Below are 17,059 nucleotides of genomic sequence, written 5' to 3'. Positions count from 1 at the left end.
CTTCAGGGAAATGATCTGAAAACAACCACACACAAAGTACACAATGACTACACACCAGCAGCTCTGCAGAGGCGTTTATAAAAGAATGACTTCACACAATGATGGGAGCATCCACAGCTGACATTTCTACATTTAAGTAGACACCACTGACCACCCGAAAAATGTCCTCAAAGACTTCTCAAATTTTCTCCCAAAGGTCCAGGAGCAACTTTGTAACAGTCTGTGACAAACAAAGTGAAAATGATAACTAAGTAGCTGGGAGATCATCAAATTAACATTTTATATCCATGACCAGGTCACTCCGCAGATCTCAAACTGATCAAGAGTCCACGAACCGCTGTTAAAAAGCAGAAGCTGACAAACTGTGATCAAACCGGAGCGCTGCTGAGGCAGGATTGGATCACCATCAATCAGGATTTGGTCCAGATTTTCAGTAGCTGCACTTAAGGTATGAATTTAAAAACTGCCTCATTCATGAATTATTGCATTCACAAACTTGGGTGCCATGCCCGCCCACCTGCCTGCCCGGCTGGGTGACGAGAATCTCCCATCAGCCCTTTACGGCTGCAGGGCCAAAAAAGAAGCAGAGAACTGTGTATTTGTACATTTTTTGATTTGTCTGTATGTTCAGCAGAGCTTCTACCACCCAGGCCAACCTGACCTGCCTCAATGCACCGCAGGCATTTTAGTTGAATTATTCTAATTCCTGAAGCCACATCAGTTCAACTGATCCCAGAGAAACACTAAAACGTCCAGTAGATAGTCTGTACCGGTGCGAGGTCTTATAAAAACTGAAACTAAATGTTTGTCAAACAGTCTAAGAGCCAGAGAGTGAACTAATACACAAAACAACCAAGCCTCAAACATGAGAGTGCATCTGCTACATAACTGTGTTTGTGTTATTTTTGTACCTTGACCCAGTCCTCCATGTCGCCATCATCGATGACCTCCAAGATTTCCTGCTCCTCGATGGTCAGCTCGTCTGGCTGAGAAGCCTGCAGACAGACAAACACGTTCATTCAAATTAAAGCTGCGATGTAACAGTTTAACCATCTTCATTTCACCCGTGATGTATATTTTTCAAATACCGCCACACTGGTGAACGGACAAAAATGCTCACTGTGGCTTCAATAACATCAGCCAGAACACTGAAGAAAACACTGAGACCATGCCTGCATTTATACCACACTTTACTCAGGACTCAGGTAATATAAAACAACTAATACTCCAAAGCAGCACAAAACTCAGACTTAAACTAGAATTTCTGTACAAATTCAAAGAGCAGGTGTTTTAAACCTGGACACAGAATCATTAGTGCCACAAAGTTTGGGAAAGTAAATCTAAATGGGGGTTAAACACGACTGGAACTGATTAAAAACAGCCAAAACAAAAAGTGGCTTCACTTCAAAGTCAGAATTATAACTGGTATCCCAGTATTCGCTGCCTGTCTGTTGTCAGACGCATTTGTGTGACCATAAATACCACTTAAGTGGGAAAAGGAACTTCTGGTCATCTCTGCTTGGACTGCTGACTCAAGTGTCAAAAAATGATTTGATAGAGGAACTTGTATTGGAAAAAAGAGGAGCAGGGTATTGATCCCTGTTGATTTACCCGTCAGTCTACAGTCATACCTTTACCTATGACTAAAATCTGACACAAATGAGCATCTTCTGAAGGATGTCACCAGTCCTTCACCTGGTGACATGTTAAAGATCCACGTCCAATCCAAATATTTAATTAAAAGTGGAGGTTGTGCATTTATTTAGGAAGATAAACAGTCTGATAAAGTCGGAACAAACACGAGCTGGAAATAGTCCCACGGTGAGGAAATGAGACGACACATCTGTAAATAAAAACTAAAAATGGGAAATAATCTAAGTTCCTGTGCAGGGCAAGGAGTACAGTACAAAGTTCACTGTTCTGCCTTCAGGCTCATAGTTCAGACTAACAAAGATAAAGACCAATCACGCAGGACTTATTATGTTTCCTGCTTTGACTTCTTACCCAGACTGTTCCATAATGTGTGTGCAGCACTTTTGTGATTAAAATCTATTTAAATTAGTTGTTTATTTCAGTGCAGACAGATTATTGACACTCAAACAATGGAGCTACTTTGTCTGTTACTTACAATTTTTTAGAAAATTAGAACATTTTTTCCTGCTTGTGTATCAATTTAGAGGAAAGGTCATCACCCAGCTTCTCAAGCTTCATACTCCAGTGATCATGAATGTCTAAAAAAAAAAAAAATCTTTTCTGCATCTGGTATTGTTGAGATGTTTAACTCTGGACCAAAAAGGTGGATCTGCTCTGCCTAAAGCCGCTTTGAGCATCAAGGTCCTGAGCCGAGTCCAGTCCGGGCTTTTGTGGCCACGGCCAGCTCAGCTTTCAGGATGCCCGTGAGCTGCTTGTTCCACTCGTCTGATTTTGTATTGATTGTTGTCTAAACAAATTAATCTGTCATCTGTTGAGCTTTGTTCCACTTCTCAACAATCTCCTCTGATCTGCGTTCATTACAGCATTTTACCTGATATTTTATGCATTTAATAATGAATAAAAAGAGAAAAACATCAGTATTTACCGTACTGCTTGCTGGAACGCCATGTTCTTCTGCACAAACAGCTGCTGGTGAAACTCCTGCAGAACCTGCATGCGTTTCAAGGGAACAGACAAAAATATACATATATACTTATTTAAGGTTTATCACAAGCTTACAAATCAGCCCATGTCTAAACCTGCATAATTAACACTTAGTAAAGCCTTTAGGGTTCAGGCTTGCTCCCTATTTAGTTTTAATTTCTTGCCCACATTTATTTCTATTTAAAATTAACTTTGAAAAAAAAAAAAGACCTCCAGCTGAATGAATTGTGGCCAGTGATCCGTGTAGCTTTGGGCCACATTTATAATTTTTTATTTTCCATTACTCTGTCAGTTTATTTCTGTTGTATTAAGTTATGTGATTTGCTTATAAAATGAACCCAAATCAGCTTTTTATTATTTTAAACAAGTCAAATAAAAGAAAACGCCAATAACAATTAAGAGAATGACCATAAAGCCGTTTCTGGTTACTATCAGCTGATCTGAATGCTGATGACCACTCTGGTGTTTGTGGTCACAGCCTGACATTAAAAACGTATCACAGGCTCGAGTTCACCGCCTGCCTATTTTCACAGACTATTTTTAACTCTCCAGCTGCTGAAAGCTTAAAGAGACAGTTAACAAATTACATAACATATCACTGTAAGTAACACAGGTGAAGGTACAAACAGTTTTAATTCTAATTTCAGGTTTTTTCTAAAGCCAGCTAAAGCAGCCGGGGACTGGACCACAACCTGGACCACAAAGCTCTCTGCCCACCCGAGGGAGGACGAAGTACCTGTGTGGATATTTTAAGCTGAACTCATGGGGCACAGCTATTAGCTGTTCTGGAAAACAAAGAAACCTCCCCAGTACTGGTCCCAGGCTAGTAACTTTGGTCTTTTGAATTGTACTTAAGTTTGGCCCCTCATCAAGAACCAGTTGCCTTGGGGAGACCATACCAGGGGACAGCATAGCTTCTCCTCCTCAACTGCGATCATTCACAGAAAGGAAAGGAGCCAGTGTAGGTGGTTTGACTGGCATCTGAAATAGGAGGCCTCCAGAATGTCTCCTAGACGAGCTGGTAAGGGCAGACCAAACACACACTGGACACATTATGTATCTCGGCCGGCTCGCCGTGGTATCCCAGTATTCGCTGCCTGTCTGTTGTCAGACGCATTTGTGTGACCATAAATACCACTTAAGTGGGAAAAGGAACTTCTGGACATCTCTGCTTGGACTGCTGACTCAAGTGTCAAAAAATGATTTGATAGAGGAACTTGTATTGGAAAAAAGAGGAGCAGGGTATTGATCCCTGTTGATTTACCCGTCAGTCTACAGTCATACCTTTACCTATGACTAAAATCTGACACAAATGAGCATCTTCTGAAGGATGTCTGACCTCTGCCTTAGAAACACGATGAAGAGCTGAGTTATTTGGAAAGCTACTCGTTTACACCGAAAGGCACCAGAGTGGCGGCTCACTGTTCTCCAGGAAGAGCAGGAGTAGGTGGCTGGGGAGGGGGACGTCTGGGCATCATGACCGGACTCAGATAAGCAGCAGAAAATAGATGGAAGGAAATCAGGTTTAGTAATATCAGTTTTATATTCTTTAATCTTGTACACCGTATAAATGCCTCACATTTTAATCAGGCTTCCTGTAGAAACAAGATGCTGCTGCGTCTCTGCTCACATGGAGAGGCAGAGGTTGAGGTTGTGTGTGAGAAATATATTACTATGAATTACTAGGCTAACAATTACACCAAACTGCCAGGCTTGACACCATCTGAAAAGTAAAATGAGCATAAAATGAGCAGCTTACCCAACCCAAGTTAAATAGTATCCCACAAGTAGCTCATTTTACTTTTGCTCCCCCAACTTATTTAATCAACCAGCCACAGTGTGGAGCTGACATTCCAATCAAGCTTAATCAAACAATTAAGCTCTCTCTTTCATAGATATAAATAACTGCTGCTAGCTATGACGTTTAAGGAGTGAATAGTGAACTTCTTTTAATGGTGTGTTTAATTAATTTTATTTAATAACTTGTGACCTTTGAGTCCCTTCCTTGCAAGAATTATGGCCAATGACGGAAATGTATGTATTACATTTAAATCAAATCAAATCACTTTTTATTGTCACATCACATGTGCAGGCACACTGGCACAGCACATGCGAGTGAAATTCTTGTGTGCGAGCCCCACAAGCAACAGAGATGTGCAAACACAACAACACAAACGAGCAAAATACAAGAATGGCCAACCTGAAACTAATAAATATATGCACAATATATAATAGTGTATGCATTTCTGGATGTGTATACTAAATATTTTCCTACGTGTGTGTGTGTGTGTGTGTGTGTGTGTGTGTGTGTGTGTATACACATTTTTACAAATTAAATAGTAAAAAAATAAAATAAAATAATAATAATAATAATAATAATAAAATATATAAAATATACAGAGTTGAATATGTGCAAAACAAGTGGCATTTATATACAGTGTGGAGTGCATAATGTTGAAGTTCCAGTAGTGAAGCTGAGGTGTCTATGACGTGTTCAGCAGTCTGATGGCCTGATGGAAAAAGCTGTCTCTCAGTCTGCTGGTTTGGGACCGGATGCTGCAGAACCTCCTTCCTGATGGAAGCAGTCTGAACAGTTTATGGCTGGGGTGACTGGAGTCCTTGATGATCCTCCCCGCTTTCCTCAGGCACCGCTTCCTGTAGATGTCTTGGAGGGAGGGAAGCTCACCTCCAATTATCCGTTCAGAGCACCGCACTACTCGCTGGAGAGCTTTGCAGTTGTAGGCGGTGCTGTTGCCATACCAGGTGGTGATGCATCCAGTGAGGATGCTCTCAATGGCACAGCGATAGAAGGTCCTGAGGATGCGGGGGCTCATGCCGAATCTTTTCAGTCTCCTGAGAAAGAAGAGGCGCTGCTGCGCCTTCTTCACTGTTTTGTTTGTGTGTACTGACCACGTAAGATCCTCAGCCAGGTGTACGCCAAGGAACCGGAAGCTGCTCACTCTCTCCACAGCAGCGCCGTTGATGGTGATGGGGGTGTGTACTTCTCTGCACCTCCGGAAGTCCACTATCAACTCCTTTGTCTTTGCGACGTTGAGGGTGAGATGGTTGTCTTGACACCAGTGGGTCAGGGCGCTGACCTCCTCCCTGTAAGCCGTCTCATCACCGTTGGTGATAAGACCCACCACTGTAGTGTCGTCCGCAAACTTCACAATGATGTTGGAGCTGTTAGTGGCTGTGCAGTCGTAGGTGTAGAGTGAGTACAGGAGAGGGCTCAGTACACACCCCTGTGGAGCACCAGTGTTCAGTGTGATGGGGGATGAGGTGATGCTGCCCAGTCTGACCACCTGGCGTCTGTCAGACAGGAAGCTAAGGATCCAGCTGCAGAGGGAGCTGCTCAGTCCTAGATCCTGCAGTTTCCTGTCCAGCTTCGAGGGAACGATGGTATTGAATGCTGAGCTGTAATCTACAAACAGCATCCTCACATACGTGTCTCTCTTCTCCAGGTGTGACAGGGCAGTGTGTAGTGTCAGGGCTATGGCATCATCAGTGGACCTGTTGTGGCGGTATGCAAACTGTAGAGGGTCCAGTGAGTCGGGTAGTGCAGAGCAGATGAAGTCCCTGACCAGCTTCTCGAAGCATTTGCTTACGATGGGGGTCAGCGCTACAGGTCGCCAGTCGTTCAATGAGGAGATGGTGGAGGATTTGGGTACAGGGACGATGGTGGCCATTTTGAAGCAGGCTGGGACTACAGACAGAGAGAGGGAAAGGTTGAAGATGTGTGTGAACACTCCAGCCAGCTGAGCCGCGCATGACCTGAGGACGCGGCCGGGAATCCCGTCCGGACCAGTAGCTTTGCGTGCGTTCACCTTCCTGAAGCACTTCCGCACATCCTCCTCAGACACAGTGTGCGCACTGACGTCATCCGCGGTGCGCACACTGTCCGGTCTCATGGTGTTCGCTGTGTCGAATCTAGCGTAGAATACGTTTAGATCCTCACACAGAGAGGCCGTGGTCTGCGGTGTGCTGGTTTTCCCTCTAAAGTCTGTGATCGTGTTTAGTCCCTGCCACATACTCCGAGGGTTGTCAAACTGTTGTTCCACCCTGTCCCTGTACTCACGTTTGGCTGCTTTGATCGTCTTCCGGAGTTGGTAATGTGCGTGTTTGTAGTCCGATGTGTTCGCGGAGGCAAAGGCGGTGTTCCGTGCCGCCAGTGCCGCGCGAACATCTCCGTTAATCCAGGGTTTTTGATTTGGGAAGGATTTGACTGTTCTGGATGGGACGACATCTTCCACGCATTTCCTGATAAATCCACAGACTGAGTCTGTGTATTCATCAATGTCTCTGGCGGCCACGTGAAACATTTCCCAGTCCGCGTGATCAAAACAGTCCCGCAGCGCAGACTCCGATTGGTCCGTCCAACAGTGCACCGCCCTCCGGGTTGGAGCTTCCTGTTTCTGTTTAAGATTGGAAAACAATGTTAATGCCACAAACGTGAGTTGTCATATACATCTGTGAGTTAATCTGCACAACCGTGTGCACATGTGCTCTGTGCATGTACACACACAAAGAATTGACCTTCGTTCCTTAAATTTGTAGCATTGCCTCTGTGCTGACTGATGGTGCTCAGTGGCTTTTGCTTCTTGCTTTTAAATCAGATGTCACTCTCAACATAAACACAAGCTACAGCAGCCAAGCAGTCTTAGCTGAGGAAACAAAGATACATTTCCTCATTTAATGTAAAATATTGTGGTGATGTTATGTTATATTAGGCAGGCAGCTGCCCAAATAACACTGTGACAATCAAAAGTATATCTATTTTGAACGCCTCAGCTGGAAAAATTCAAAATGGTTTGTAAAGTTGGCCACAGGTCTGTATGTAAATGGGAGTTAAAACATTGCTTCATATTTGGATATGTATGATGTTAGTGTTTCTAAAATACTAAAAAATGTGTTTATTAACAAAGTAAACTAAAAATAGACATTATTAAACTTTATACTTTTAACTACAGAATTGAACATAATATGAGATAATGTGTTTCCACTGTGGGAATGATGGATCCAATGACAAATAACTTTCAGATTAGTAAAGCTATATTTTTAATCTTTCTAGTTTTCCATTTCTATTTAGATGGTTTATATTTATATTTAAAAGGAACAGGATCATAACAAAATAACACCACTGCAAGTGTAACAAAAATATGTTGAAATCAAATGGTATGTTATTTGAAATCAATATGAAACAATGACACATGCATTTTATCCAATTTTTTTTATTTATTTAATTTTTCCCAATTGTCCAAATTAGTCTGTGATTTGCCTTATTGTCCAACAAATCATATTTATATACAAATATATGTGACTCTCAAATATGATTTAAATGGATCATTCCTCACTTGATGACGAATTATCCATTTAAATATTTGCAGAGTCCTAAACTTGATGCCAGTGAACTTATCAGCGGTTGGTTTTAAGAAAAAAAGCCCAAAAAATCCCCTATGAGCAAGCACTTGGCGACGGTGGGGAGGAAAAACTCCCTTTTAACGGGGAGAAACCTCCGACAGAACCAGGCTCAGGAAGGGGTGGCCATCTGTCGCTGCCGAGTGGGCTTAAAATGTTCACTGTCCATCCTCCTTCTGACAGGAACTTCCTACAGACCAGGTATGAAGGATGCCTGAGTGGATATACAAAACTCACAAGTTCCTGGCTCTCACGGCTCCTCTGCAGAGGGTTAGTCGAAGAAGGAGGGGCATCGCGAGGGGCGTCGGGGGACGGGGGACTGTGCCTCACTGCCCTCCCCTTCTCCAAGAAACCCGTCTTCAACCGGGCCGAGAGAGCCGGGAACTTGTGAGGTGTGCATGTCCTGGTGAGCCTCCACCGTTTTATGGGTGGGTGCAGCCTTGACTGTACAGAGACAGACCAGACCAGCTGCACCACACAGACACTTCAAACCTCATCTGTGGACAATAAACAGACACACACAGACAGACAGACACACATATACACACATATACACACATATACACACACACACACACACACACACACACATACACACATACACACACACACACACACACACACACACATATATACACACACACACACACACATATATACACACACACACACACACACACACAGACAGACACACATATATACACACACACACACACACACACACACACACACACACACATACATACATACATACATCTTACTATTAAAAAAATAAATAAAGTTAGGGTTCCTAACAATTAGCAATACAAGACATAAATACACACATAAACATTACAAGACATAAAAACAAGTCAAAGATATTTGCAACAAACAGACCTCAGTGCAAGAAAGTTACTTACCAGCAATGCAACACATAAGTACAAATATAAACATTATAAGACATAAAAACAGGTCAAAGATATTTGCAACAAACAAACCTCAGTGCAAGAAAGTTACTTAAGAGCAATTGAAGACATACATACACACATAAACAATATAAGACATAAAAACAAGTCAAAGATATTTGCAACAAACAGACCTCAGTGCAAGAAAGTTACTTACCAGCAATACAAGACATACTATGCTGCCCTCACGACACGTGACCCTGTGAGGTTAGACAGCTAGCGAACAAATAGAAGAGGTCTTCCACACAAGGCTTGACTTTCTTGTTTTTATGTAACTAGAACATGAGAAAAAATGAAAATGAATCGCTGGTTAACACACATCTTAATAACAACTTGCCGATTAGCCTAGCTTAACATGTACATTACATCAGCATACAGTTCGCTCCATGTAAACACACATAACGACTGTCTCTACACATGTCAATACTCACAAAGACGAACGTTTTCCGAGGTGCGAACGTGTAGAGCACTCTTAGCGTGAACATGAACTAGTCCCTATTTAATAACTGCCGGAGCACTTTTTCACGACATCATAAGGGAAAGGGTACATCAAAGATAGGTTAGTGAACAGGACGCTCCCTCGCTCCATTTCCGCACATAGGATACAAAGATCTCTTGTGGAAATGATGTCTCACTCTGAGCTTATTTATCACTCTGCTTATGTGGCTCAATCAGCACACACACCAACCGCTGACTTTTGACTCAAGGGCATAACACTCCCCGCTTGATATACACACATTATATCACAATAAACATCAATACAACATATTCAAACATCATCTAGCATTGAAGAATATTCATTCAGTCTCTGCAAGCAAAACAACAATCTCTGAAACTGGTCTGAGAAACATTTTAACAGTCCCATCTTTTACAGTCCGCACTTCCACTTTTCGGACCTTCTTGTCGCTGCTGGGGAATGTTTTTACTATTAGTCCCATGGGCCATTCGTTCCTGCTGGCTTGGGGGTCCTTTAGCAGGACCACATCTCCTATTTTGACATTAGGTCTAGTCTCTGTCCATTTTGCACGACCTTGTAAGGTGGATAAATACTCTCCCTTCCACCTTTTCCAAAAAGTGTCAGCGAGGAGTTGAACATGTTTCCATTGTTTCCCAAACAGCTGCCCTGATGAGAAGTTCCCAAGTGGGGCGGACACAGCACTCATCTTCTGCGTTAGTAGCACTGCTGGAGTGAGTACTGCAGGACTGTCAGGGTCGGTGGATATAGGAACAAGAGGCCTTGCATTAATAATTGCCATCACCTCGGCCATGAAGGTGCACAACACTTCATGAGTAAGACGTGTTTGTTCAGTTCGTAACAACATTGCATCCAGAATGCGCCTGGCAACGCCTATAAGGCGCTCCCACGAGCCTCCCATATGAGACGCATGAGGGGGATTGAAAGTCCAAACACACCCTCTCTCTTGCAGGTACTTTCCTACTGCTTTGTTTCCTGAGTTTAGGTCTAATTCCTTACAAGCGCCCACAAAATTCGTGCCTCTGTCCGAGCGCAGAAACTTGGCCGGGCCCCGAATAGAGAAGAGCCTTCTTAATGCATTGATAAAACTATCAGCAGACATAGTCTCTATCAGTTCGATATGCACAGCCCTAGTTGACATGCATGTGAATAACACAGCCCAACGTTTGTTCTGGGAACAACCACCTCTTGTACGACGCGTCACAATAGTCCATGGCCCAAATACATCTAGGCCTACAGTGGTAAAGGGTGGTTCAGGGGTGACTCGGTCTGCAGGCAAGTCTGCCATTTTCTGGATCTGCATTTTGCCTCGCAACTTGCGACATGTGACACACCGATGAATGACAGATGACACAAGCCGCTTCCCTCCAATTATCCAGTACCCAGCACCACGGATAGCTCCTTCAGTTATGTGTCTTCCTTGATGAGCCACTCGTTCATGATAGTGAGTTACAATTAGCATGGCGATGTGGCTGGTAGATGGGATAATCAGAGGGTGCTTTTCATTCTCTGTGAGATCGGCAGCGGAAAGACGTCCACCGACTCGTAAGAGACTGTCTTTGTCCACTACAGGATTGAGCTTTTTGAGTGCATCAAATATGCCACTGACCTTCCTTCCTTTTTTAATGTTTTCAAGCGTCCCTTTGTAAGCTTCTTGTTGGACGGCTCGAATAATGACTGCTTGGGCTCGGGTGAGTTCTTGGACGCTCGGTGTCTCACTGAAACCTTTCCATCCCCTTTGTCCACTTGTCTTTTGTGCAAAGGATGTAACTACATGAATGAGTCTGGCTATGACTCTGCAAAGAGTGATCCAGTTTGAGTACTTTTTGAAACGGTCAGAACCTAACTGTGGCGCTGCTACAGTAGTTTTCATTACTTTTATTTCCGGATGTATCTCTCTGTCTTTTTCAGGTTCGATGAGCGTGAAAGGACCAGTGTGTGGTTCTGTGTGTGGGTCAGGGTACAGAAAGGGTGGACCTGAGAACCAGGTACTGTTCTGCAGGTCTGCTGCTGGAATGAACCGAGTGGCCTGGTCAGCTGGATTTAACTCACTTGGTACATAATGCCATTGACTCGGATGGGTGGATGCTCTAATGCGCGTAACCCTGTTGGCAACATACATGTAGAATCGTCTGGAGGTGTTGTGTATGTACCCCAACACAATCCTACTGTCTGTGTAAAAAGTCACATTGTCTACTTTAATGTCTAACTCGTCTCTGATGAGCTCAAACATTTCCACCGCGAGCACAGCAGCACATAGTTCCAGGCGTGGTACAGTGTGTGCGGGGCGGGGTGCGAGTTTAGACTTCCCCATCACAAACCCAGTATGACACTGTCCTTCACTGTCAACTGTACGCAGATAGACTACTGCACCTATAGCGACAGTGGAGGCGTCACAGAAAATGCAAAGTTCTTTCACTTTCGTTGTGCTTAACGTACCTGGGCTGTAGCACCTTGGTATTTGGAGGTTCTCAAGGGCTTGCAAAGAGTCTTTCCATAAGTCCCACCTCTCCTGTTTCTCAGGGGGTAAGAGTGTGTCCCAGTCTTTTCCATCAGATGACAGTTCCCTGAGTAATGCTTTGCCCTGCATTATTATGGGAGCAGCAAATCCCAAAGGGTCATAGAGGCTATTAACTGTCGACAATACTCCCCTCCGTGTGAATGGTTTGCTCTCATTTGACACCTGGTAAGTGAAGCTGTCAGATTGTAGGTTCCAACAGAGTCCCAAGCTTCTCTGAACTGGAAGAGGGTCTACTCCTAGGTCTAAATCTTTCAGGTCCTTTGCACGATCCTCAACAGGGAAAGCTTCCATGACTTGACTGCAGTTTGATGCCACCTTGTGGAGGCGCAAGTTAGACTCTGCCAACATGTTTTGCGTTCTTGTGAGCAGGTTGATTGCTTCCTCTGGCGTGGCGACTGATGTCAGACCATCGTCAACATAAAACTGACGCTCAACAAACTGTCTTGCATCAGATCCGTGTTCTCGTTCTCCCTGCTGTGCTGCCTGTCTCATGCAGTAGATGGTGACAGCTGGTGACGGGCTGTTTCCAAACACGTGGACCTTCATTCTAAACTCGACTATGCTCTTTGTAATGTCATTGTCCTCATACCACAGATAACGGAGATAATCTCTGTGGTCTTCGCGCACAACGAAGCAGTAAAACATTTGCTGCACGTCGGCTGTCAGGGCTATGGGCTCTTTGCGGAAGCGCAACAGCACTCCCAACAGGGAGTTGTTCAAATCAGGTCCACCAAGAAGCACTTGATTGAGCGAAATTCCACCACATTCTGCACTTGAATCAAACACGACTCGTATTTGTTGTGGCTTCTGTGGGTGGTATACCCCAAACGTGGGCAGATACCAATGTTCTTTACTTAGTGGCAGAGGAGGGGCAGGCTCGGCTTGGTCGTTATCCAACATTTTCTGCATGAATTGGATGTAGTGATCTTTCATTTCTGGTCTCTTTTCCAAAGTCTTTCGGAGAGAGCAGAGGCGTTTTAGGGCTTGTTCTCTGTTGTCAGGGAGCCTCCTTCTCTGTGAGCGAAAGGGTAAAGGTGCAACCCAGCTGTTCTCTTGGTTTTGATAAACTTCACTGTCCATTATTGTCAGGAATGCTCTGTCGTCGATAGACATGGCTTGTTTGTTATCACCCTCAGATCTAACAAACACAGAGTGTCCCAAATCGTCTGTGATGCAGGTTGCATTCATAGTGACCCCATAATTCTCTTTAACGTGAATTGTGTTTGGGCAAGGCTCAAAATAGGATGCACGTCCATTATCTAAGGTGTGTGTTTTATAGACATTGACCTCTGACTGACTGTGCACTTTTCCTAGACACACCTCCCCCACAATAACCCAACCCAGGTCTAGCCTTTGGGCGTATGGTGCATCATTGGGTCCGTTGATTTGCTCACGTACCTTATGGACCCTGATGACGTCCCTTCCAAGGAGTAAAAGGATTGGGGCGTGGTGGTCGACAGGTGGGATGTTATCTGTCACTGGAAGAAGATGTGGGTGATGCTGGGCAATCTCTGGAGAGGGTATTTCAGATCTATTGTCCGGCACAGAGTCACATTCAATTAAAGGGGGTAGCTGGATGTTGACTTCTCCATCCAAAGACTCGAGGAAGAAGTTTACAGCTCTCCTACCTGAGGTTTGTTCTCTGCCAGAGCAAGTCTTTAAGGTGTATGGAGTGGGTTTGGCATTGATTTTGAAAAGGCTGAAAAACTCTGACTTAACCAGTGACCTGTTGGACTGATCATCTATTACCGCATACATTTTTATAGCTCTCTCTTTTTGGCCTGCGGGATACACTTTGACCAAACTGATCTTAGAACATGAACGTGGGCTATCACCTTGGCCACATACCTCTGTGCACTTCGACTCGACTGAAGGTGAGCTCTCGATTTGCTCTTCATTGTCGTTGTTTCCTGGTGTAGTACTCTTAGGGGCAAGAGTAGGACCAGGATGCATTGCAGATAAGTGTTTGAGGCTGTCACATTCAATACACTTAACCACTGCTTTACAGTTTTTTGCAATGTGTTGGACAGACCCACAGCATCTGTAGCATATGTGGTGCTCTTTGAGATAGGCTTGTCTTTCTTCAATAGTTTTGTCTCTAAAGAGCTTACACTTTTTGAGTGGATGTGGTTTTTTGTGGATTGGGCACTGGCGATCCGGTTCCTCCATTTTCTTTGGACTGAGATTATTCTGGTCCGGCTCTGCCGTAATGTCCATTTTGTGTGCTGACACAGTAGGTTTGCGACTATATGACCTCAGTTTTTCTGTGGGAGAAGGGACATGGGTGTTGGCCTTGGACATAGCAAAGCTTGGGTCATTCCTCATTTTCGCTTGCCGCTGGACAAATTGTGTGAAAACTGAGAAAGGAGGAAATGACACACTATGAGTCTCCTTGTACTGTGTTCCTACAGTTGTCCACTTTTCCTGTAGGTTGAAGGGAAGTTTTTCCACTATTTGCCTGACTCCTCTAGCTGTGTCCAGGTAAGCAAGTCCTGGGAGCGCGCCATCTTGTTTAGCACACTGAAGCTCCAATAAGATGTCACTAAGTTCCTGCAGCTTAACATTGTCTTTGTTTGTGAGTTTGGGAAAGTCCTCTACCTTTTTTAAGAGTGCGTCCTCAATAGCCTCAGGTGAGCCGTAGCACTCTTCAAGGCGTTGCCAGACCATCTTCGCACCTGCAGCAGGATTGAGGGTGTGTACAGCACGAATGCGCTTAGCCTGTTCAGATGATGTTGGACCCAACCATTTTGTTAACAAGTCTAATTCCTCTCTTGGAGACAAATTTAGGTCTTTGGTTGCACTGATGAATGAGGTTTTCCATGCCCAATAGTTTTCAGGTTTGTCATCAAATTGCAAAAGACCTGTGCTGACTAGTTCTTTGCGAATTAGGTATTTTGCAAACTGTTGCATTTCACTTGATTCAGGTACACAGTTGTTAAGGTTGGGGGTGTGCTTTGTGGAGTTGGACCAGTACGTGTCGACTACACCAGTGTTCACTGTTTGCTCCTGTTTCCTTTCTCTATTTACAGGTGGTGTTTTCGTCTGAGTGTTGGTTATAAAAGGATTAGTTATTTGTGTACTGTCTTGTGCATCTACTTCATTGCAATTTCCTTTAGGAGGCTGTGCTGAGTCGTGCTGAGTGTCTGGGTAGAGTAACTCACATTGTTGTTGAACATATTCGTTAGTGCGGTGCACTGTACTGATGGGCTCAGCTTCCTCACAAAGTTCTCCGTAGAGCTCCCCGCTCTGAATCTCTGCTTCTTCATAGGCTGAGGCCTCTGCTTCAGCTGCGGCTATTGCTTTTTGGCACTGGAGGACATGTAGATGAGCATCCAGTTCAGCTCTCTGTTTCATTGCATTAGCTTCCTTTTCAGCGAAGGCCAGTTGAGCTCGTGCTGCTTGAGCTTTGGCGTAGGCCCTTGCAGCTGCAGAAGCTGTTGATGAGGATGTCCGTTGAGAACGCCTTGTCGAGGTTCTGGATTGCTGCGACTTGGTGTCGAATGGTTGAGACCGTTGCTGCGTTGTAGCTGGTTGAGTGGCAACGTCTGGTTGCTGTTCACCACCGGCTGCTTCGTCTAGCTCTTCAGCAGCGTAGTCTTTTAGGTAATTTCTTCCTGAGCGTAGACTCATGTTGCTTAAAGTAGCTCTGTATGTTTGAACCCGCTGAGTAGGCGTCTTTTCCATCGTCTTTTTACTATGCTGCCCTCACGACACGTGACCCTGTGAGGTTAGACAGCTAGCGAACAAATAGAAGAGGTCTTCCACACAAGGCTTGACTTTCTTGTTTTTATGTAACTAGAACATGAGAAAAAATGAAAATGAATCGCTGGTTAACACACATCTTAATAACAACTTGCCGATTAGCCTAGCTTAACATGTACATTACATCAGCATACAGTTCGCTCCATGTAAACACACATAACGACTGTCTCTACACATGTCAATACTCACAAAGACGAACGTTTTCCGAGGTGCGAACGTGTAGAGCACTCTTAGCGTGAACATGAACTAGTCCCTATTTAATAACTGCCGGAGCACTTTTTCACGACATCATAAGGGAAAGGGTACATCAAAGATAGGTTAGTGAACAGGACGCTCCCTCGCTCCATTTCCGCACATAGGATACAAAGATCTCTTGTGGAAATGATGTCTCACTCTGAGCTTATTTATCACTCTGCTTATGTGGCTCAATCAGCACACACACCAACCGCTGACTTTTGACTCAAGGGCATAACACATACATACACACATAAACAATATAAGACATAAAAACAAGTCAAAGATATTTGCAACAAACAGACCTCAGTGCAAGAAAGTTACTTACCAGCAATACAAGACATACATACACACATAAACAATATAAGACATAAAAACAAGTCAAAGATATTTGCAACAAACAGACCTCAGTGCAAGAAAGTTACTTACCAGCAATACAAGACATACATACACACATAAACAATATAAGACATAAAAACAAGTCAAAGATATTTGCAACAAACAGACCTCAGTGCAAGAAAGTTACTTACCAGCAATACAAGACATACGTACAAATATAAACATTATAAGACATAAAAACAGGTCAAAGATATTTGCAACAAACAGACCTCAGTGCAAGAAAGTTACTTACCAGCAATACAAGACATAAATACACACATAAACATTATAAGACATAAAAACAGGTCAAAGATATTTGCAACAAACAGACCTCAGTGCAAGAAAGTTACTTAAGAGCAATTGAAGACATACATACAGACATAAACATTATAAGACATAAAAACAAGTCAAAGATATTTGCAACAAACAGACCTCAGTGCAAGAAAGTTACTTACCAGCAATGCAACACATAAGTACAAATATAAACATTATAAGACATAAAAACAAGTCAAAGATATTTGCAATAAACAGACCTCAGTGCAAGAAAGTTACTTACCAGCAATACAAGACATAAATACACACATAAACATTATAAGACATAAAAACAGGTCAAAGATATTTGCAACAAACAGACCTCAGTGCAAGAAAGTTACTTACCAGCAATACAAGACATAAGTACAAATATAAACA

At 43.6% G+C, this 17,059-nt stretch overlaps 1 protein-coding gene across 5 annotated transcripts; it reads right to left on the bottom strand.

The window, feature by feature from the left end:
- Positions 1–910: 910 nt before the first annotated feature.
- On the bottom strand, positions 911–16,801 carry LOC147327256 (uncharacterized). Of its 5 annotated transcripts, none has more exons than XM_086294882.1 (4): positions 9,431–16,801; positions 9,157–9,274; positions 2,579–2,643; positions 911–995 (listed from the first exon to the last, which is right to left on the bottom strand). In XM_086294882.1, exon 1 carries the CDS (start codon positions 15,677–15,679, stop codon positions 9,797–9,799), a length of 5,883 nt encoding a protein of 1,960 aa, XP_086151008.1. In that variant the 5' UTR covers positions 15,680–16,801; the 3' UTR covers positions 911–995; positions 2,579–2,643; positions 9,157–9,274; positions 9,431–9,796. The 5 variants fall into 5 exon arrangements, with proteins under 5 accessions (XP_086151008.1, XP_086151011.1, XP_086151009.1 ...); XM_086294885.1 differs by having other exon boundaries at positions 9,157–13,729; positions 13,844–16,801; XM_086294883.1 differs by having other exon boundaries at positions 9,157–15,790; positions 15,947–16,801.
- Between the last annotated feature and the right edge of the window lie 258 nt (positions 16,802–17,059).

This window comes from Aulonocara sp. 'chitande type north' Nkhata Bay, linkage group LG6 (assembly GCF_057382095.1).
Source record: "Aulonocara sp. 'chitande type north' Nkhata Bay isolate Kocher_YH1m ecotype deep benthic linkage group LG6, A_spYH_male_GT1.1, whole genome shotgun sequence".
In the NCBI taxonomy this organism is placed as follows: Eukaryota; Metazoa; Chordata; class Actinopteri; order Cichliformes; family Cichlidae; genus Aulonocara; species Aulonocara sp. 'chitande type north' Nkhata Bay.
Note: the sequence above shows the minus strand (reverse complement) of the source record. Positions and strands in the feature narration are given on the sequence as shown.